The sequence below is a fragment of the Corvus kubaryi genome, unplaced genomic scaffold (genome assembly GCF_017639235.1).
Source record: "Corvus kubaryi isolate FWS band 111438036 unplaced genomic scaffold, C.kubaryi_AGA036_p1.0 37300, whole genome shotgun sequence".
NCBI classification, from domain to species: domain Eukaryota; kingdom Metazoa; phylum Chordata; class Aves; order Passeriformes; family Corvidae; genus Corvus; species Corvus kubaryi.
This window is the reverse complement of record NW_024581093.1, coordinates 14,790,238-14,813,698: the sequence shown is the minus strand read 5'-3', so window position 1 is coordinate 14,813,698 and position 23,461 is coordinate 14,790,238. Positions and strand designations below refer to the sequence as shown.

Genomic DNA, 23,461 nt, shown 5'->3' with positions numbered 1-23,461 from the left:
CTCCCCCCGCCCGCTTCCCCCGGCCCCGCGCCCCGGTACCTGCGGGCGCTCCGCGGGCCGCGGCCGCTGCTGCCGGCAATGCTGCGGGAGCCGCCCGGGCCCCGCCGCGGGTAGGGACAGGGGAAGGGAAGGGAAGGGAAGGGAAAGGGGAAGGGGCGGGCGCGGCGCCGGGTGCTCGGCCCTGCTGGGCGGAGACCGAGAGCCGGGGCGGGCACAGCCGCCCGTCACAGGCCCAGCCCCCCCGCCCCGACTGCCTTTCCATCGCTGGTTTGAATCCCCCAGGGCGGGCGTGCGGCGGAAATCCGGCACATCGAGCGACGGTGAGGGTTTAGATTGATGCATCCCTAATTGGGGGTGGGGCTCCCGAGCGGGGCCCGCTCCCCCCGAGGGTCGCGCTGTCCCGCTGGGCTTCAGCCGGCGGGGAGGATGCTGTGCTAAAATAGTGCCCTAGAATTTATTTGTAGTGTTTTTTAATGTATTTCTCACCGCCCTCCCCCGCCCCATCCGCCCTCCCGATACCGTACCGTATATGTGTGATTTAAAAACTGAAATTAGAGCTGCGTCTTCTGTTCAACTCATTATAAGCTCCACTGTATTTCTTGCTTAACTGCACCATAAACGTTTAAAGGGGGGAAAGACTTTTTGTAGCTGGAAGATAACGGCAATACCAGACTTTGTTCTACTTAATGGCTACAACCTACCCCTGCAATAAGTCTTTATTGTAAGTTTTATTTGCACTGTCTTTAGTTATAGTAGAAAAAACTATGCCCCATGAAGCCATAACCAACAAACCGACTCCAGGTCCTATCACAGAAAGCTGGTTCTACTTATCCACTATTTGTAAAGAGGCCAATGTAAAGTAAATTCTACAAGAACAAGAGGTTACAGAAATGGTTTAGAAAACATAATCGGTTAAGAGCTTTAAAAATCCCTGAGAATGCGGGAGTTTACTTAATTCTCCTGTGTTTTATGACACCGTGCATGGATGTAATGGATTTGTATGTGGTAAGTCACTATGCTCAGCTAAGTTTTCCATTTTGTGGGAACGATTGCACAGGACCAGCAGTACAAATCTCACTAACATTCCTGAAGTACTAACACAACCTACATTGCAGAACAGTGTTATTAGAACTAAAAAGTTTGTGTAATATACAAACCTACACAGCTTTACAAAGTTGTTAATGTAAATGTATATATAATTGTTATAATTGTTAATGTATCTAAATGTTCAGCTGTCACCTTCCTTTTGAAATACTAACACCTATTGTTCGAGTTTTAAATAGCAGAAGATTAGATAGGGGAAATAAAAAATGCATTTTTCCTCAATTCTGTATATTTTAATAAGTCATTTCCTGTTGCAATAAATGTTTAAGTACAGCACTAGGAAAAAAAATGGAGTTATTATTTAACATATTCTCACTGAAGCAATTTATTATTTAGGCAAAATGTCCGTTGATAGAAATTTAATGTTTCAAGTTATGAGAATACAGAAAAACTAAAGAGCTTCCAGATTGATATTAATATCTGAAAATTGTAAATTAAAATTCACCAGACTGTGGCTTGCAATCAGTAATACTGATTATTGTATCATTACTGTATTGTTACAATACTGTTGCAATGCTGGCTTTTTACTTGCCAAAATAACACAAGGATATTTAACAATATTCTGTTTGCTCATTCTGTTCCAACTAGATCGAGTAGGGAAGTCTTCGTGTTAGTACCCAGCTATCCATAATCCCAGCAAATGCCAAACATCTACAAACCACTGCGCACAGGAAATGGTTGGAAGAAACTTGAGATTCAATTTATTTGCATTTTCTCTTGGATTGCCACATTCAGTACTGTAGAAAGAGCCACCATGGACTAGAACAGCAGGAGGACTCAAGTTCTGCCCCAGTAAGTTTAAGTCTAAACCTGCAGTATTTTGAGTTGCCGTTGAGCAGCCGTGTGGTGTGTGGCAAATGCCAAATTTCTGGCTTCTGTCTTTTCTCAACTTTCAAAGTTTGTCTGGGTCCTGAGGTTTTTGCTTTTGGGCAAAAGAATCTTAGTTTTACCCATTGTGAATTTCGTTACCCAGCTAATCTTAGGTCAGATCAGTTCTAATGGTGTCTCCCTTCCTGAGTGGCTCAGTGTGACAGCTCTTTTCCAAACATGCCCAGAAGGGATGCAAAACAAAAGCACAGTGGGGTGCATCAGCTTTCTGCAGCAATTCCAACCCTACACACTTGCCAAAGATCTAGGACAGAGTGATTAAATCCCACTGCTGTGTGGCGCGGCTCTTGCTCCTTTTCTCCCAGTTCCCAGGGGTGTTACAGTCATCACAGGACCCAGCCAGCCCGGGTCCAGTCCTAGTTGTGATCACACACAACCAGGGTATTTATGGGGGGGCAGAAACTTCTGATGAGGGTCTTGTGCTTTATTCAGCTGAAGTGAGGGAGGTGTTTAGCCCAGTGAACAGGATCATACCTGAATGTCACATCCTACTAGAGAGAGCTTTTTTCCCAGGTTTTGCATTAGAGGAAATGTGAAAAAGCTGCATGACACAGCATTCTGTAGTGTTGCATCTGAACCCGTTTTAGTTCCAGCTTTTATTTCAACATAGTTGGCCCGGGGCCCTAATAATAACAAGAAAGTGGCGAAAGATTGCTTGTTTATGTAACTGTAAACCAGGCTGATACCAGCAGTGGGTATTCTGGCCATACTATCTCTTTTCTCCCCAGCAACACCAACTATTTTTTTCCTGAGAAAGATGGGAAGAAAAGCTCCACCAAAGCCAAGAAATATGCTGTATATTTGAAAATAGGTTTCAAGATATATTTTAGCTTATGTGATGGAAAAGCAAAAGTCAATCACCTGAAAAAAAGCTGTTTAAGGCTTTCACTCTTATTTAAATAAGGGAAAAAATTCCCACTAGTTTCATTATGAATTTGCAGTTCTTTCCTCCAGCATGGTGCCACCCTAACTGCCTGCAGGCTTAGAAATATTTTGACTTAATAGTTTCATGTTTCTTCTTTACTTTGATAAAACTTGTATTACCAGTATTAAAACTAATAATAACAACTAATACTAATAATTTCATACAAGAATAAGAAATGGCAGTAAAGTATTTCAAATACTTTTTGATTTCCCTCTCTCTAAACACTGGTTCAGTGTTTGGATTTTCCATATTCATATTTCATAGAGGCCAAATAAAAGTGACTAAGGCGTTTAACAAAAAAAGTTTATTACCAAAATACAATATTAAAGTCAATACGTGACAAACTCCTGTAAAGCAAAATAAATTATTCTACCATTGTACAGTATTCCAGAAGGTAGTTAAAGTAGTACTACAGACTTTGCTTCATAGTTCCAAAGAGTTGCCTATCAGGAACACAATCCTAGAGAGAGCTTAAGGCATGCAGCTTAATGTGCTGGATAACTTTATAAAACAAAACTCATCCTATTTCATAAGATACAGTGTCAGAATTAACTGCAGTCTTTACATGTCAGTTTTCTAAATTTTTTTATACTTTGGCTATAAAAGCAGTGCCATAGTGTTACAATACCTTTCTTAAAAAAATACATGTACCCATGTCCATGAATATCAAATGCAAATGTAAATTTCTATTAAATATATCTTAACAAATGTTACTTTGAGCACCAACTGTACATTTCTTCAAATGATTAAATAAGTGCTTATGAAAGAGGAAAATACAATAACTCTGACTGAATCCCACTCTATTTTTCCAGGCCAAGCATTAATCAGGAAGATGAAATATGCACCTATTTTTCAGTACAGCCAAGTATGAATGAAGTTTGCTCTTTAGTGGAAGTATAGGCATTGCAAAAAAAGCTGCAAGTTACAGTTTGTATCACAGAATAAAATCTAATTTAAACAAACAGCACGTGAATAGCTGATCACCGATAGTGCTGTGACTGAAGAGACAAAATAGTTTAAAAGCTTAAAGAAAAGGGAAATTTGCAGTGTTAGTGACTTTGAAATGTGCTTAAAACCCCTTACAGAACATGCAACCAAGCCAACCATACACTTTTGAAAGCAGATAACCTGAGAAAATTTGCTTTCAGAAAAACTGTATGTCTGTAATTATTTCACATGCAGAACTTCTGACAAAGTCCATGGGAATTGTGAGTGGGTAACTAATTGCAAGCAGCATGGAGACAGCTAAAAAAAGTAAATCTCTGTGCATATGGGAAAGAATTCTTTGTTGGCATTTGTTAGGATTGATAATGGTCTTTAGAGACAAGTAGCTTTCTACTGTTTTACAGAAACACATGGTCAAAAAGAACAAAGCAACAGGATGGCAAAGAACAACTGTGAATAGACACATCCTGCTTAGTAATCCCATGAAACTGATTCCTGGTGCACTGCACAGAGTGCTGCAAGTGTGGCTTCCACATACACCAGAGCTGTTCGTTTCCATTCAAGGTTACTGGCTTTTTAAGTCTTGGTTCACTGCCATCTCCTTCTTAGCTTATGAATAAAAGTTTTTCATTTTTTATCTTTCACTAGCTGAGCAACTTTTACATAATTACACAAAAATAACAGTGTGGTAAATATTGTTTCTGTGAATACTGACTGGTAGTTTAGCATTACTAGGGATCTCACTGTCCTTTAATTTTTCCAACAAGTGGGATTTCTGAATGAGGAAGTTGAGATATATTCCAGATAATGCAGTATTTTCACATTAATTCTATGCTGAAGGTAAAATAGCAGTGTCAGTAAGACAGCATGAATATCCCATTAAAAGTTCATTATCTCCACTTGAATTTGGGATCATGTAAATAAATAATGTGTTTTTCAAATGTAAAATCCATCTGTAGGAATATGAAAAATAACTATTAACTGAAAATAATGTATAATTAACTTCACATATGTATTTAAAGTATCTCAAAAATTCAACACAAAAATGCTTTGACCTTACATCCTGACCAATTCTTCAAGTCAAATGTGTACTTTCTGCTATCTAATTTATAAACAAAATAATATCTATTTAACCCAAAAGAAGTCGTCAAACTGAGGAATCTCTTGAAAACAAGTATCAACTGTACTTCAAGTCTTAGTGCTTTTACCCTGGCCTCTACGTTTTGTGCTGCTTCAATGAAGCTGTGACTTCTGTTACTGTTTTCTTTTCCTGGTTGCCACTTCCAGGCAGTGCTAGCACAATACAGACACTCCATGTGCCAGCCTCTCACATTTACAGCTGCAGCTGATTTCTGCTGGCAGAAAGGTGTAAATAAAGGAACAGAAACCACTGTTTTCCTAAGAGTAAGGAACTTTATAAGTACTGAGCTACTAAAAACCAGGTCACTGCATCCCCATTTCAGCGCTAGGCAAGCTGCTGTGCGTCTGCCATTCACTAAAAGCAGGAATACATGCCGAACTAGAAAGTTTAAATCTGGCTGCTGAAGGGCTTCTTTGGAAGTGCTACTACTTCCCTTGATGAAACTTTCAAAAAATTAAGTAGCCAACCTTATAACCTTAACAAAGTTGTCAGTTAATTAGCCAGTATAATAATATTCCACACTGATACACAGATGAGTATCTACTACTACCAACTGCTGTAACTGTAAAAACAACAACAAACCAAAAAAAGCCCCACACTGTAATTTTAGAAGCTAAAGGTTTTATAAGGGTGAGATTTCTATGTGTTCCTTAGACAACAAAGTAATCTTTAATTCCCTTTATCAATCTCTACTATAGGTACTAGTAAAATTTATTCAATAAGTGACTGGATGCAGCTTTGGCTTAGGACATTGTTTGCCATGTCTTTTTTTAAATATGATTTTCTACACGAAAATTATCTTTCAGCTCATTATTTCTACAGTTACAGCTCTGGCAGACAAGTGGGAAATTTGGCCAGCCAGTGGCATTTCAAAGATTGCCAAAGCACGTAGGCGTTTCTCAAAATCTCAATTTGTGCTCACCTACATCTTTTGGAATCTACATAGATTTAATCTGCATCACTTTGTGGCAATTATTGTTAATATCTTGTTGTCATTAAAAACACTGCTCATCCATACAGCAAAATAATCACCAAAAAAAGGAAGTGACATTATAAGCTTTTCTCTTTTAAAATAATTCAGCTGAATGTGTCAAGAAAAGCATGAAGAAACAACAAGGTTATTGTTACAAAAAATAATCTGTTACACACTATGAGTTGAAAAGACAGCAGTTTTGTAGTTAGGATCCAATCAAACAAACACTTATTAACAAAATGCTTCTAGGGCCTTCACCTCCTGCTGCTCTAAACCGATGGAAAGGATGGCAGTCTTTGTTGAAAAATGACTTGGGAGTTTGTAAGGACCTAAAAATAGGCTGGGAAAAATGGAACTCCTGTGTGTGCATGCAACACACACATGCCCTGGCCCACCTCCCCTCTCCCCACCTTCCAGAATCCAGGCAGGGAGGTTTACAAGATCATATTGTAACATTTTTATCTGATCAGTTGCCAGATCATCTTTCAAAAAAGAGGGTAAAAAAGTTCTTTGCTGAATTACTTGGAAAACAACAAAGAGGGAGGAAGATAAAAGCTTTTCAAGTGATTCAAAGCTTTCACACCTTTGGGTTTTAAAGTACTGTGCTGATGCATTATTACTGACTAGTACCTGACAGGAAAAGAAAAAAACCAACAATCCTACATTCTTGGCACCATATAAAGAAGTAACAGGTTAAAATGGATCGTTCTATTCTCCACACCTTGTATTTATCTCTTAAATGATTCATCGGGCCCTGGTTAAAACACTGTACTCCTACTGAAACGAACTCAGGATAGGGAATCAAGTTTTGCTTGCAATTCTTCTCTTTAACAAGTTTCTCAGGCAAAAATTAGCAAAGAAAGAAAATATTCACTGTAGGAAATCCTCTCTTAACTTACTGCTTCACCTAGTTTGTATTCTGAGCTGTGCTATGGTCCTTGTTTAGAATGATGTTTATGATTTCACCCTCATGTTCTTTCATATGATCCAGCAGATTTTCTTTGTTGGTGGACTCAAAACCACAAATGCAGCAGCAGAAGAGAAGAACACAGTATTCTGTGCCAAGATGGGGTAGAGTGGAGTTCTTTTCTAAACTGCATGAGGTATTCATCAAGTTAGGTTTTTCATTTTCATCAGAACCTGAAATTTCATTTGTAGTCTGGTTAACTGACTCTGTAAAAGACACCAAGTTGTCTGAACTTCCTAGTATAGGTACTGTACTTTCATCTGTGCCTTCCAGTAAGGTTTTGTCAGTGAGCTGTCCTTGAAATCTGAAATAATAATAAAAACAAAAACAAGTATTAAAATATACAGCTGTTACTTTTTAATAGGAACTTTATTTTAGATCAGGGTTGGTCTTTTGAAAGATAACAGGGCTTGACAGTAAATCAGACATACCTACTGCTTTGTGAAATTGCATCATTAATAGCCTTGTTCACTTGTTCATAGTTATAATTTTGGTCACTTGCATGTTTCCACATGTGGGACTTCAAGGATGGAGGATGGCTACATACATATCCACAGAGAGAACATCTGGGGGAAAAAATGGAGAAGGAAAAAGAAACATTTAGAAGTTAAATTTTATTAGCTGAGTAATGATTTAGTTTTTCCAAAAGGATGAGTAAGCAGAGAGATCCATGTGAACCTTCTTGGTCCCCCTTTTCAGTTCCGTAACTCAGTCATGTTACTTTGCAAGGTTTCATCCTGAAACTTAAGACTATTTTTAGGGTCTGAGAATTTTTAAGTCTAATTTTTTTTATTTCTTAAACAACTGAATTAAAATCTTATCTGTTTGGCCTGTTGAAACTGTTTAAGCTCTTTAAAAATGCAGTATTTCTGACAAGTGCAGAAACATCTGGCAGGGAGGTAGTGAGCTCTCTGCCATTGCTCTGAACCAAGCAGGAGCTGTGTAATTAGCACTAATTATGTCAATTGAACTAATAAAGTCTTTCCTGCTGTAGAAGGTAGTAGTTTATTAAGGATCCCAGAGCTGTTGAAGTTGGAAGGGGCCTCGTGAGGTTGCCTAGTCCAATCCAGCCCCTCAAGCAGGATCAGCTACAGCAGGTTGCTGAGGACAGGTCACGTTCTGAATATATTCACAGATCAAGATGCAGACAAGTCATCATTTTCCCCATAGAGTTTTCCATCAGCTCCGGTACCACAACACTAAATTTTCTATTTCCCTGTAAAACACCATCTTATGCAGTAAAGAACAAAATCTTGAAGACTAAATCCTATTTACAGAGAGAGTAGTGTGTATTTATGGACAAAAAAACCCCCAAGACTGATCAAGTCCTGTATAACCCTTTTCATGCACAGATATACATCAGAGGAGGCTTTTCTCTGTGTTTTCTAAGATGATAAATTAGTCACCTCAGCATGAAGAGGATGAGTGATACTGCATCACATCACTTCAGAGCAGGATCTGTTTTTTGGACAAAAAAAGCTACTTTGCTCAGCTACCTGCTGCTTTGGAAGGATTCAGTTCCCCAAATCCCATGGAAAAGATCAGAATCAATCAAAGGTGACCTTGTTCTAATAAATTGTAACTAGGAATGCATCTCTGCTCAAGCAATGGGATCCCAGTGTGTTACTATGATGAATCTGTTAAAATGACCACAATACAAGTATGATTTTGTAAGTTTTTAAGCCCTTTTCAGAAATATAACCTGGAAACCCAGGAAGGCCTACGTGAAACCACATTGTACACTAAATTCAGTAAAGTTTTACGACTTTTCTTAATGACAGTAGGGTATAGTCCTTAAATGCCCTGCAAATAATCACATACAGGAAACTGTTTCTGCTCAACAGAAGACTATGGAGAACAGCAAAAATCTCCCAAGTGAAGTGAAAGCACGGTACACTACCTTGCTTATGTAGCAAGAGAATTCTGTCCTGCTGGGGAACAAAAGGCATGTCCTTCTAGCTCACTTTTCTCTACTGCTTGATTTGGAATGTAGGATCCTATTTGTCCCTTTTCCTTCTAATTTGGACCCTTACAAAGAAAATTGATGCTTTCAAAGATAGGTGGGCGCATTCTCAGATTGGGAATAATAGCTCTAATAAGGCTGTAACAAAATATATCATTACATAAAAGGCAGACCTTATAGTTAATTTATAGATAAAATTAGGCCAAAATAATTTGTTTTTGTAAAACACAAAGATCAACAAATAATCTTAATTCCATTTAATGTGCCCGCTAGTCTTACCATACATATGATTTTTCTGTGTCACTAACACTGCTTGGTCAGTGGTTTGGTAACACAGTCAATGAAGCCACAGGCCAGTGTCCATTTTTATCCCCTTTTAAATACTCTCATTTTTTGAAGCTCATTAATTTACTCAGGTGATTTACTAATAAAATTTACTTTGCTGAGAACAGTATCTTGTGAGCCAAATACTGCTGACTATTTTAGCATACAGTTCAAATCAGACAGAAACTCCAACGGCTTTTAGCATGCTGCACTACAGTTAGTGATCATATACTTACAGTGTAGTTACAGTATATGCAACACTTTCTCAGAGAAACAAAATTATTTACCATGGAGTTTAGTAGTGTAAGGCTTTCAATTCCATAGCATGACCTGCCCTACTGGTTGACTTGTGCTGAATTAAACTTTACTGTTCAGGTGTATTCTAAATTGACACACTGAGGAAACAATTATCTTGCAGCTTTGGATAGATTAATTCCTTGGGGATCAGGGACCAAAGTGTGGAGGTTTTCAGTAATCTCTGGTAATATGAAGAGCACTCAGCAATAGTGTGGGAAGTATGACAGCTGAGCAAATAGAACTTAATATTTCTAGGAACATTTTGGGGAAGAATGCAGTGGAAGCACGTTTAAGTTGTGGAAGCAGCTTTTCTTGAGAAGAAATCTTTATGTGAGTGTGCTTTATCTGGATTCTTCATATTGCCTTTGAAATCTTCCACTACGAAATATTCAGAATATTCACAATTTTCTTTCCTTTCCCAGCTTCATTTTTTTGTTGCACATTAGTAGTAGACAATTACACATTTATGCCAACCGTCTCACATATATATACACCACTCATATCTATGGACAGACTATAAGGGACACTCATCACTTAATGACTATTCATACTAATTCTGAACTAGGCAATGCCCACCTGCATTCCAACTGACATGTACATCCAAAGACTGTGCCTAGACTAGGATATTAAACAAAGCCAGGGAACATTCCTGCATACTGGAATTTACCCATCTATAATGTTAAATGTTAGAAGTGCCACAGCATGGTTTTGGCACATACAATTTCCCGAATAATTCCAGGCATGCTTAGGTAATTAACATGGCCCAGAAACTACTTGCTCTAGGCAGTTTGTGTGCAACCACCACATTCTGGAAAGCAAAAGCTGAATACTCTCCCAGAGGGAAGTCATAGACATGTTTAATCAGCCAGCAGAAGCATCACCTGGGAATGCCATGGCAAACGTCTCTCGAAAAAACCCAAACAACCCCAACCAACCATGTGGAACAAAGAATGACTCTAGGAGGGAAGGTAATAGAATCTGAACACTGCTTTAACATAACAAAATCCCCGCTGTCAGAGCTTTTTGCCACATGAGCCCCGTTACATACTTGTACTGTTCCAAGAGCTGCACTGCCTGATGCTCCTGGGGGTGCCGCCTCATGTGGCACTTCAAGCTATTCATATTTGTGGTGGCGAAGTCACACACGCGACATCTGAAGAGACAACAACAAGTGAACTAATCTGACAATTCACTGCTGACACTGTTGCAAACCCAAATCTATGAGAATGCAAAGGCACCTAGAAAGACTACAGCTGAGGACTAACAATATTTACACAAGTCCAAGCAATGACTGACCTGCAGTTGTTGGGCAGTGAGAATCATCTGCAGCCCAAAAAAGCCTCCACCTTTCAGCAAGCATCACTAGGCATACAGATTATGTTTCTTCCTGAAATCTCTCTCGTACATCTCTGCTGATGTGGGTAAGCATCACTGAGTACAAGGGAAGTGCGGATGCAGGTGACTGGGTGCAGCCCTACCAAAGGCACAATGTGACCCTAAGAGCTGCAGGGGATGGAGTGTATTTAGACAAGAGCTTTGCTCTTCAAGAATGTGTGTTGTACTTAATGCAACAGCAATGTTCTCATGACATTGTAAAAGCCAAACTAGTAATAAAACATCCAAGTTTCAGGGCTTTATTGCTGAAAAAGAAGTCAGTGACAAGATGAACATATTCAGGTTTAAGTGCCCTAAGTGTGTCACATCACGCCATTTAAATTTTTCTTTTCTGTTTTTACTTCTGTCACAGTGTCTTTGTATAAAACCAATACATGTTATTAAGAAATATCAATATACTACCACACAACCCTCCTGTATCTACCATATTAAAACAGAAACCATAAAGCTCAGCTAAAATTCTTATATGTATTTGTTAAAACTTCAGATGTTTCTTTTTTGAAATGATAAAATGTCCAGTTATAAAGTCTGATCTATAGCGTGAAACAGTTTGAGACTGCAGGATACTTAGCCTGAGAATACTCACTATATTTTTGAAAGGATTTAATTGTGCAATATTAAAATCCAAAACGTATCAAATCTACCAAAACATATCATTTAAGGCTGTACACCTTAGTTTCCAGCACATGTTGTCAAACAAATAATAAAACGTTTACAGCTCTCAGAATGGCAGCAATATAGTAGGTTGCTGTTTGATACTATGGAAGGCTTGAGGAATTCACGTTTCAGGAGAAATACCATAAATACTGGATCATTATGGTTTTCATATTGTGGCTTAAGTATCCTGCCAGGTTTTCAGATTTGTCTAAGGGGTTTATGAAAAAATAGTAAGAGAAGCAAGGCAGATGGGTAGGTTTGTATTTAGTATGCAGCAGTCTGTATCGCCAGTGGAAAATTTCCAAGGGTTCCTAAATCAAAACAGGCTGCTCACACCAATTTGAAAACTACCACGTACAAGACACTCTACAGTATCTGCTGCTCCAACCCCACTAAGTAATAAATAATGGTAATAGTGAAGGTTCTGAGGAGAAAAACAATCTATTTGTATTCCACACTTGCTCTCTGAGTACACATCTTGTGAATTTTTGCCGATGTTATGGGGTGTCATTATAATGCACAAATCAAAATACAACACATCTTCTGGGTCTGTTTATCCAAAAGACAAAGTCCCTGGCTTAGCTCAGCATTTCAAGGTGTTGAGTTTCCAGAATTTACATTAAAGATAGAGATGTATTGCTGAGAAAGTCTATTGACTCAGATCTATTTTCTAGCCACTAGAGAGGGACAGAGATCCACACTGAATTAGCAGAGATTGAATTTGCAGGAATTTATGCAGCAACCAATAGAAAAATGCAGGATTTACTTTTTTTTTGCTGGGGACCTCAGCTGTAGTGTTACAAGTGATTTTAGATACCCAAGTTTCTCTCTAAATCCATATGGTACCCTTGTAGAAAACTTACAAAATATGATCCTAAGTGAGGATGTTACTATTGTTTGAAAAAGATGAGGCAGCTGGTGACAAGACAAGGGCAGAATTTTGCCACACTCTGTAGCATGATGTGTAAAGCAATAATATGACAATGGAGAACATTTTGCAACAAAGCAAATCCAAAATGAACTTAGGTGTGCAAGGACTCTTGAGAAATATATTATTACTGTTGGCCAAAGTGCAATATTATAATTATTTTCCTCTCCACATGTGAATGCTTCAAACTTAAAACAACTAGTAGACTGCCACAGCAAAAGATGCACTCTGGAAAAATTGGCAAATCTTAATTACATAGTTTGACTCAACCAGCAAGTGTGGTTCCTTCAAATTAGCAGTAAAATAATGCAATTGCAGTTCTTTACCACCACCTTTCCCAACTGTATGAGCAGTTCAGCAACCCTGTCAGAGGTAAGGCAGGCCCTGCACCAGCCAGCAGTGGCTGGCACTCACCTGTATGGCTTATCAGAGTTATGAATCCGCCGGTGATTCCGGACACCAACGTAGGTTGTGCTTGTGTAGTCACAGACATCACACCTGAACAGCTTCTGAACTGAAGACTTGTTTCCTATTGAAACAAAATCCATTATTTTAGAGAGCTGTGCTCAGCATCGTAAGGAATTCTCGGATTATAATTTCATCACAACTGAATTAAGAAACACAAATTAACATTTTAAAGTAATAGTTTTGAACGTCAATAAATATTAATACTTTTAAAGTATTAAACAGGCAATAAACACAGAGATAATAAAAGTATGGTTTATTTTACCATGCTGTTCTGCATCTGCCCTGACATTTACTGGAATTATTAAAATTTTAGGAAAACACATTCTTTCTCTCTATGTGGACACTTCCCTTCTCCCTGCAGTTGGGTAAAATCCTGTGTTACAGCAAAAGATGATAAAATGTGGAACTGCTGAACCCAGCAGTTTCACTGCTTTGCAGAATGCATCAAATCAAAGGAAAAGATGGAGATTGAGAATGTATGAGTTTCAAACTGGCAAACAGAGAAAAGAAAAACAAAAGACCTCCCGCAGCCTCTAAATCCTCTTTATCATCCAACATACACTCACAATTTCTGAAAGATATGAGAGAATAAAAAAAAGAGATATTGACCAGATGTCTTAATAAATAAATTGGAACTTGTCCAAATTCCTAAAAAGCAATTGTAACAAAAGTATTTTTTTTCCTTCCAGAATGAAAACAACTCTTGAAAAATTACTGGTTGCAGAGACAAAGGCTAATGACTCCTTAAACATAGGAAAATGTGTGCCCATGAGTGCACAGTTGGAATACTTTGAGATGTGTGCACACTTTAACAGCCTTGTTCCTGCTCCCTCACTGAATAACAGAACTGATTTGGGTTAAGATACTAACACTTGGGAAGAGGGATGGCATTTTTTATGCAGGTAATTTTCCCATTCCAGCCTATCATGCTGCACCTCATGCATTTTTTTTCCTTAGACTGAATTTTCTCATTATCAAAACAATTAAGAGTCATTATAGTAAAACTTTTTTAAGGAGACATTTCTTTTCCCACAGGCAGGCACTGAATTATGCCAGAAAGGGTTCTAGATATATTATTCTGATGGATACAGTCACAAAGCTAACTTAAAGAGTAAGGGAAAATTACAATTAATTAAACTTTCACTCTAAAATTTAGTACTTTTGGTTCAAGATGCAAAGTAATTAGGTAAGGCTGATAACCCCCAGAGGGTTACTGTGAAGAATATATAGTGTATCATATAAAGTAATATAGTATATTATATAAAATTGCAGTCTGAATGCAAAGACAGTCTGAAATAAAATTGGAGTATTTCTGTGTGTATCAAGATAACTGAAAATATATTTCCTATATTTCATTTTAAAACATGACACAGTGCTCACTCTTTAGCATTCTTATAAGAAGTAATATGGAAGTAATATACAACATCCACTCTTTGGAAGTCAACCTTAAAGCAAAATATATTGGAATTTTTCCTACAATATAGTCATAGAGTAAAATATATTAGTTTTGTTTTTCCTTTAATGTAAATTACCAAAGCAATCCTCATTATTTACTTGAGGACTTTGGAATTTATATTTCTACATTATTCTTTTATGAAAGCACATTCATGTAGGAGACCTCAACTGTATCAAGGACACTCACTGGGCTGCAGATCCATGGGAGAGCAGGGGCTGTGCTCTGCTTGAAGGGGTTTTCCATCTTAAATTCTGCAGCTTTAGAATAAACTACTTCCAAATGTATTTTCTGTTATGAATTTGGTATTTCAGTGGGCAGGCAGTTTAAAACCAACAGTATCTAATGAGATTTTTAAAGCATTATGCAAACACATTAGCTCCAGCATAGTTCTAAGAGGCTCACACCCAGCAGCACACACTTCGGAGCAATTATTTATACCAATCACTACTTTATATTTATTCCTTCCACAAAATGCACATAAATTATAATACATCACATAATCTCTTGCTGTTACAAAATAGCACTAGTGTCCCTCATCCCATCCACTGGCTTATTTCTTGTGGGTTTGGGGCCTGTTTTGTTTTCTGGATGGAGAATATCAGGTCTCCTACAAGTGAATATGGAAATGACAGATCTTTGTTGCAGCAGCAGTAACAGGTGCTCCTGTAATGCTGCTTATTACCCTATTCCTTCATTATTAGGCATTTACAATCCGGTCATATCCAGTCTCATAATGCTCCTTTTAATTTATTGTAAAACCATGATGAATAAAGAGACTTTTAGGACTAACTATTTCATAAACAAGAAATGAAACTGTTCCAGCTCAGGCATCTTTCACATAAACAGATGCTATGCCATAAACTTCTTTGTTTTGTGTCGCTTTATAGGGATGACATCTGTTTGACAAGAGATTGCTGTACTGCAGTGGTGCTGCAATTTGATTATAAATTGGTTCTGAAATAATTTAAGCATTCCACAGTATGAGTTAATAAAAGTTTAAAAGGAGAACTGTTTTCATTCAAGCCACATTACTAAATTTCATGTGGGGTAAACAATCAAAGTGCATGGCTGTAACACTTGTATAAGATAATAATGAGAAAAAAATATTTATAAAAACATCTCTAACTTAACTGAAAGCAGGCAGATTTCTTGAACAGTGGCTTCCCTTTCATGGAAGTTAAATTACAAGATCAGGATATAAACTGTGCAACAATCTCATGAAACATACTGATTTTAGAAGCAAATAGGACTCTTGATTTTCACATTACCAGTCACATTACCAGGACTTTAGCTCAAAAAGTACAGTATTTCCCCAAACCTGACATGTTTCAGGCATTGCAAGGTAGTTATGCCTGTGTCACAACATCTTTAAAAACATGGTTTACAGCAAACAAAACACTGTCAGAAGTAATAGTCCAAGCTGTGCTTGTAGATAATTGTAACCTGCTGAACTAGTAATGTTTTATTTCCTATCACTTCCATCAAAACATTTATGCTATTGATTCTGAAGAAAACCCCCACTATTTAATAGGAAACATTCCCACTCCCAGCAGACCCTCTGGCCATTTCCCTGTCTCACCCTGGGTTTTGGATGGCTCTCTCAGGCTTAGGTCGTGGGGATGTACTGAGCACTACAGATCAATTTCCTGAATTTAAATGCCTTCTGCACTGATGAGAACAAAAAGGAGGTAGGAAGGGTCATTCTACCCGAGGCTGATAAGGTAATTAGCTTTTAACTTGTATACTGAAAGCCAGAAAAGGAGGCAGCATGAGCTAAGAGAGCAGAAGGCAAAGCTGGGAACTCATTCTGTTGTGACGTACCAAGTTCATCCACCCTGGCTCCTGCTGGTCAGTACCTTTTCTCACAAGGAACTGCATCCATTTCAACAACTTTTGCACTCACTGAGCAGCTGTAGAGAGTAGAACCCAGAAATTTCCACTGCAACCTAAGTAACTAATAATAATACTCTAATAGTAATTAGAGTGCAAATTTTGCTGTCTAAACAAATGAGAGAGCACAGTTAGGACAGAAAAGAGCTTTGTGCACAAAATGGAAATACTTCAGATCGCAGTTGTTCAGAGACTATCTAATTACTAGTATTTATCCATAAAGCTCTAAAATTGCAAAATACTAATAATTACAGTGTTGCCTTCAAAATAAAAATGCTGTAAATATTTTCAGTAGCTGTAACTCACCAGAGAAGAGGATGCATTCACACTGCAATAATACATAGTGGCTCTCCAGTGCATAGAAGGGATTTTAAGGCCATTTTCTCCTAAACTTCAGAATTTGGTTATTTTTTCCCCTATTTGATTAGCTTAATGCATCGAGGGTTTGTTTGGTTTGTTTTTGTTCTGTTCTTTTGCTGCTGTTTATGTTTTGAAAACAAACACTATTAAATTAGAAGCAGATACTCAATTAAACAAACATGAGGCTCCAAGCAACCTGGTCTAGTGGCAGGGCTTGAAAAGAGATGAGCTTTTAAGTCCCTTCCAGCCCAAACCATTCTCTGTCTCTGTGAAAATGCATACTTACTGTTACCCTGGCAACTATTACAGATACAGGCTGCATATTCAGAATGTCTTACATTTGCCTCACTAGGGCTAAAATAAATTACTCATTTTGGACATTACCATAATTAAACAGAAATTTCTAAACTCAGAAGGGATGGCATTGTATGCATATGCTGACAGCAAACTACATTACCACGGTGACTTAAAAAAACAGGCTTTTTTTTGTTTAGTTCATTTGGAAAATACTGTAGCTGCTAAGGAAGGAAAAAAAAATTTTCTTCTTAAAAATCCAGAATAATATTGCATATCAGTTGTTTTTCACAAGAAGAAATGCAGTGTTTAATTACTGGGGCTAAAAATATATTACCTAACAATAAATGCCACCTCAAGATTGACCATGGTAAATTTTGCCCTCTGAAAAGAACATACACTTAAGGTTATGAACAGGCACGAAAGCATTTCAGCATGAGAGTTCTTAAAACCAGTTACACAAATACAGCAAACAAGTGATGTTATGGGTGACCTTTGTCATTTCAGGTGTAAATATAAACAGTACCTTCTCTGTCATCTGCTTCGTTGGAAACTATTAGTTTGTTAGCTGTAGCTGTAGAGAAGATATCTGGAAGACTGTGTTGTTCTCTTTCATGATTTCGCAGCTGGCTCTGAAAAAACAGTTTCTAATGTTTAAATATACACTGCAAGCATACAGTGATCACTTGGAATATTGCAATCACCTGGGACACTGTTACTCAAGCTTTAATGACAACTGATATGAAATGTATATTAACATACATACAGATTATCCCTTAGGTAGTTTTACTACAAATAAAGTAAATACCATGAAGTAGTAACATAAAGGATTGATGAGAGTGACTGAGAGGATTCTATGATTTGTGTTTATTTAGAAAATACATTTTGTTCTTTCTTCATTCCCACAGACAAGTGGCCAGAGTACTTCCTCCAAAATCATACTCCAAAAGCAGTATTAGATTAGTGGCTTGTGTGAAAATTAACTCAATTTTCATATTGCTTACTGACTTAAGAATACACCAGTCCTGTTTCTACTTGCTTGGGGAGGAGAAAGAAGAGAGAGCCTTTTGCTACCCTACCCGTGTATTTTTTTCAAACCAGGACTAAATGACAATAAAAATGGCAAAATTTTTACTATCACTGCCTCCAAGAGATTCAGCTCTACAGCTAGATACTGATGCAGTCTTTTCGGTATTCCTGAGTACTGAGTTGAGTACGTAGGAACTCACTAATGCTTAAAATAGCAATTAGGAAAATGGCAGAAGTGTATTATTCTGCTCTGATATGTAATCTTTAAAGTAGAAGTTCTACAGAATATCCAGAGCAACACAACAGTGGAGAAAATTATTTCTGCTTTGATGTGGCTCATGTCGCCCCCAACTGCCATTATTGTATTTGCACACTCCCAACAGGAAGGCATGTTTGAGCATTCTTTTAAAGTTTTAGGTATTAAGTTCTTCAATGTTTCCATTTCTTCCTGCAGTTGCTACGTGTGGGCAGAAAAACAACATGGTATTATTACGTCCATAAGATAATTTTCAAGAAAAAAACTTACGTGAGGAAGCAAGTTTATTTCAGTGGGTAAACCAGAGTATGAACTGTATATTCAGCAAGGTCTGCTGGTAATAATCCCTACTTGTAATTACAACGAAGCCAGGATGTCAGACTGAATTAAATTAGAAAGAGGGATCACCAGTTACTACAAAAGTAGCAAAACAGGTTTTTTAGCTACTCTAGACAGGCATGGGGAAGAGCTCTACCTTATAGTGGAAGGACTCCTCGCACTGCTTGCACTGGTACATGCGTGCTTTGCAGTGGTTGATCATGTGGCTCTCCAGGTCCTTGCTGTCGCCGGCGATGTGCTCGCAGATGGGGCACTGGTAGGGCTGCCGCTGGCGGTGCACCCGCAGGTGCTGCTTGATGTAGCCCTTGTTGCCGCTGCTGTAGTGGCACAGCCGGCAGCGGTACGGCCGCTCGGCGCTGGGGATGAACTCCACCAGGTTACTCCCAGCGATGGTTGCATTGCTGGCGTTTTGGCATTGGGCATTGTCTTGTAATTCTTTCAGGATGTCATCATCAGAAGCGTTCTGGTCTGTCCTCTCCTTCAGTTTTTCAATGACAGTGAGCAGTGACATACTGATGCCCATTTTAATTGGTGCTTCTGACAACTCCGGTCTCTCTTTCTTTATCTCAACTATTGCACACTCACTTTGGTTTAAGCCACTGAATTCCTCTGAAGGATCCTTAAGTGAGGACACCACTTTAGAATGAGCCATGCGTGGGCCATCAGCTCCTCCCTGTCCTGCACCTGCATCCACAGCACCTTCTCCAGTCAGAGCCCTGAGGCTGGACCGTGTCAGCTCTGCAGCTCTGATTGGCATTGTAACAAGAGCTTCTGCTGCTAAGGAGTGCAGTCGTAAAGACTCTGAATTTGTCCTCCGTCGTGCAGGAGGCACATTTTCATCGGCTGTTACATTTTTATTAGCGCTTAATTCATTATCTTTCTTCTCGTTGTTATTCCATTCTATTATTACTTCTTGAATTGCATCTGAATGATAAACTTCATCAGGTTCTTCGCAGGTAACAGAGTACTCCTCTGACATCAATTTTTTCTCCATTTCAATGTCAGTGTTCATTAAGAATGGCTTTTGTAAGACATTTTCTTCAGCACCTGGCAAACGCTCTACTATGACATTAACATGACCCTTTTTATTTGGACTACAACTGATAATTTTCTGTGCTGATGACAGCAGGCTGTCAGTTATCAAATTGTCTGGTTCTGTATCTGATACAGTCTCCTCTACAACCTCTGTAGTAGGAGAATGCACCACAGACTCACTTAATACCTCTTCCTCTTTCACATTTGTTCCCACGGGCGATTTACACGACAGTTGCTCAGAATTGCAAATCTGAAGCTGAAGAGAAGGCTCACTATGGATATCAAGTTCATTGTTTTCCAAAGAAAGGACAACTGTATCTACACTGTGAGGCGTGTGAGTTACAACTGTCTCTGACAAGCTGGTGGTTTCATTTTCTTCCTCAAAGATGGGGTAGGAGCAATCAACCTCCCCTGCATGTTTCCAAGCGTGTGTTTTCAACATTCTCTGCTGACCACAGGTGTACCTGCAAATTAAACACCTGTACATGCCATACTGCTCGTAGGTGTACCATTTCCTCCTACCCACTTCAGGCACAGGAGCAGACTGAGTTGTATCCTTACATTCCAGATTTCCTGTCTGATCAGTCCCTGATTTGACACTTCCTTCCACTGGCCCTTGCAGAAATGAACTTGTGACATTGACACACTGCTGCACTTTTGTCTGGATGCTGTTTTTACCACCATTCTCGTGGTGATTTTGGAAGTGGGATTCAAGGTCTTCTTGGCTTTTGGAGGCAAAATGACATTCTGAGCACATTAATATCACTTCATTTTTCTGCCCATGTTGTTTTACATGTTCTTGTAGAGCTAAGAGCGAAGGTGATAGAAACTTACAGAGACCACACTGGTAGCACGTCGCCTTTTTTTTGCTTTGTGGAAGACATTCAGTCACAAAATAATCTGCTTGCAACTCTTCAGTCTTTTTAGTAGCAATCACTGAGAGCTCGATTGCTTTAGCCGGGATTTCACAAAGATCCTCTGCGTCCAAGCACTGCGCAGAAGCATCAGCATGGGAACGTTTCTTCCCTATTAAAAGGCATCTTTGTGACTTCTCACTTTCAACTATTTTGCTCAGCTTCTGGATGACGTGGATCAAGGGATCAGTTTTACATTTTCTCTGATCTTCACTGCTCTGCAGTGTTGGGCCAATAACTGTTTCAGAAATCAGCACAGCCTCCTGCTCCCCAATATTTGGCATCAATACTGCAATGCTGCTTCCTTCTTCCATAATACCTATGCGAGAGGGAAGGTTATAAAAAATAAGGATTTATACATGCACAATAATGAAAATACAATCCAGTACTATTTACATTTCTCTCTCTACTAAACATGGAAGCCTAATTCCACTAATCCAATAAATTTTTTCAGAACGGCTATAGAAATAGCCGAAGGTGTTGGGGACATTTAGTGGGTACTGTGAATGCTATTCAATACAGCTGGAGAAAATAATTCCAAGAGAGCCTCCAACAGGCTGCCTCCAAGTTGTACAAGGGCAAGATAAATATTTTCAAGTGTAAGCTGAAGAACAGTGTTCCAGCTATTCTCTTTTTCTTTACAAGCACTACACATTTGAATGCTAAACATTAAAATACCAATTGACTGTAAGTGGCATATTGATGTTTAAAAGCATGGTATGATATGAAAATATATTCCTAACATACTTTGATACACCAATGCTCCTAAAGCAAATGACAATTTGCAACAATATAATTTACAAAAACAAGCAATTTTTTCCTTGAAACGTTAGGAGAAAAAAGTAGTTCTGGCATTTACTTGCATTCGTCATTTTGGTATGACTACTTTAAAGACCACTCAAATGTCAAATCACATTTCTCATTATACATGTAATTTTCTAGAAAACCTACTAATTGTAGCTGTTTCTACAATTTCTTAATTGTAGGGAAAAATCACTTGGTACTATAGTTATAAAGAGCAATTCTCTTCTGTTTTGAGGGAAAGCTAAAGGCAGTTACTATTTCCAACTACTCTCCTTTAAAAATATCAAACCATAAACCACAGGCAATAATGTGGTAGTGTTGGAGGTCAAATTAGAAGCCAATGTACAAAAATCTACATGAAAACATACCTTGTGATGTGGGCAGAGCTGTGGGGTGGGGGGTGAATGAGCTGGACAAAAGGTCTTACAGTTAAATTTACTTCTGAAAAAATGTCTAGAAATAACCTATTCAAGTGCCACTACATATACATACATATATTTTATACAAAGTCTTTACATACTTTGTATAAAATTGAGAACATAAAGACATGAGGGATATTTATCAGTCATCTTTGAAAAATTACATGAAGTTAATGCATGTGGATTTTTAACTTTTGGTTTTTTGCAAGAAAGATACAGAGGCCAAACCAATAATTTCCAGAACTGGTCCTAAAACCCCATGAAATCCACTCATTTCTACTTATGGATTTATTATACAGCCTTATAATGCACAGACACACCTGAGCAGGTTCTGTGGTGCCACTTTCCCACTACAGAAAAATTCTGGGTAGAACTACTCAAATTACCTTCATCTGCCATTCAATTACAATTCATGTTATCATCAGAACTATAAATATAAGCAATGTTAATTTCTTAGTATCATCTGCACCTCATGTTAAATACTTCAAGTTGAAAACTAGTATTTGAAATCCACCCTAATTCAGTTATATATAGAAAGAACCCACTTTGCTGTTTGTTTCATACTGTCTGTAACATGTTCAGAAACCATTATGAAAAACGAACCAATTGGCTTTTTCCCCTGAAAGCAGATTTAAGGGTTAATGTCAACTTGAAATATTTTCAACTTGAAAATGAGTTAAGAAAAATTGGTGCTACTTTAAATGACACTTGGTACTTTTAAAACTTTTTAAGTAATGCTAAATAGGCAAATATTTTCCCTACCTGAAAACACCTGAAAGCAGCATAAAAACTAGGAAGAAAAATCCTTGACAAACTTCATAAAAGAAATATACTGCCATATACTGTTGCTACGTCAAAAATGCAGAGACAGAGAGCACCTTCACGTGTATTGATTTGGGATGCTTGGGGCTGATCCCCGTTATCAGATGCATAACTATGGTACACACGTGCTATGTCGTTCTTTGTTTAGAGTTTAAGGCTTTCTGTTGCAGACTTTGGTTTTTAGAGGGATGGTAAAAACTGTACAAAAATTCTCACAGAATAAGTTGGAAGGAAGCCACAAGGACCATCGGATCCTGCTCCTGTCCCTGCACAGGACCATCCCCAAGAGTCACACGTGCCCGAGAGCACGTGTCCAAACGACCTACACAGTAATTAAAATATAGCGTCTGGGCAGGTCAAAAGGACCCGGAGGGGAAGATGCAAACCCGAGAAAAACGCCTCCGAGTTGCCCATTGCACCCTGCCCAATACCCGCCGGACCCGCGCGGCGAGGCAGGGCGAAACGCCTCCAGGGCTAGGAAAAGCCAACCACGCTGCACAGCCTGACTCGGAGAGAGCGGTGTGATCGCATCGCGGCTCCCGAGGGCACGGAAACTGCCCCGGCCGGACACCCTCGTGCGGGACGGCCCGAGCCCCGCTCCCCGCCCCGCGGGGCCCCGCTCCGAGCCGCAGGTGCCGCCGGCGCGGCTCCAGCAGCGCTCCGGGCGCGGGGCAGCGGCGCCGCTGCACCCGAGAGGAGCGAGGAGCCGGCCCGCCGGGGCGGCAAGGCGGTGAGGAGCGGAGGGAAGGGGAGGGAAGGGGAGGGAATGGAGGCAGCCCCGGGCCCGGGAAGGCTCCGCCGGGAGCCGCTGCCGCCCGCGGCTCCGCACATGGGCTGCGGCGCGTCGCCCCGGAGCGGGCGGGCCGGC

General features: G+C 39.1%; 2 protein-coding genes across 7 annotated transcripts in view; both read right to left on the bottom strand.

Annotated features, from left to right (window-relative positions):
• DPY19L3 (dpy-19 like C-mannosyltransferase 3) overlaps positions 1–184 on the bottom strand; it is a 35,993-nt gene extending 35,809 nt beyond the window's left edge. For 4 of the 5 annotated variants that reach the window (XR_006015966.1, XR_006015965.1, XR_006015964.1 and 1 more), the window contains exon 1: positions 40–184. The gene's annotated coding sequence lies outside the window, so the exon portion shown is untranslated. The remainder of the gene's footprint in view (positions 1–39) is intronic. The other variant, XM_042027610.1, reaches the window with a different exon arrangement.
• Positions 185–3,206: 3,022 nt separating this feature from the next.
• ZNF507 (zinc finger protein 507) overlaps positions 3,207–23,461 on the bottom strand; it is a 20,848-nt gene continuing 593 nt past the window's right edge. Inside the window, exons 2-7 of one of the 2 annotated variants that reach the window (XM_042027607.1) lie at positions 18,736–20,867; positions 17,502–17,607; positions 12,922–13,036; positions 10,576–10,680; positions 7,375–7,509; positions 3,207–7,247 (exon numbers count right to left, since the gene is read on the bottom strand). In XM_042027607.1, the coding sequence (XP_041883541.1) occupies positions 6,884–7,247; positions 7,375–7,509; positions 10,576–10,680; positions 12,922–13,036; positions 17,502–17,607; positions 18,736–20,862 (2,952 nt within the window). In that variant the 5' untranslated portion in view covers positions 20,863–20,867 and the 3' untranslated portion in view covers positions 3,207–6,883. The remainder of the gene's footprint in view (positions 7,248–7,374; positions 7,510–10,575; positions 10,681–12,921; positions 13,037–17,501; positions 17,608–18,735; positions 20,868–23,461) is intronic. The other variant, XM_042027608.1, reaches the window with a different exon arrangement.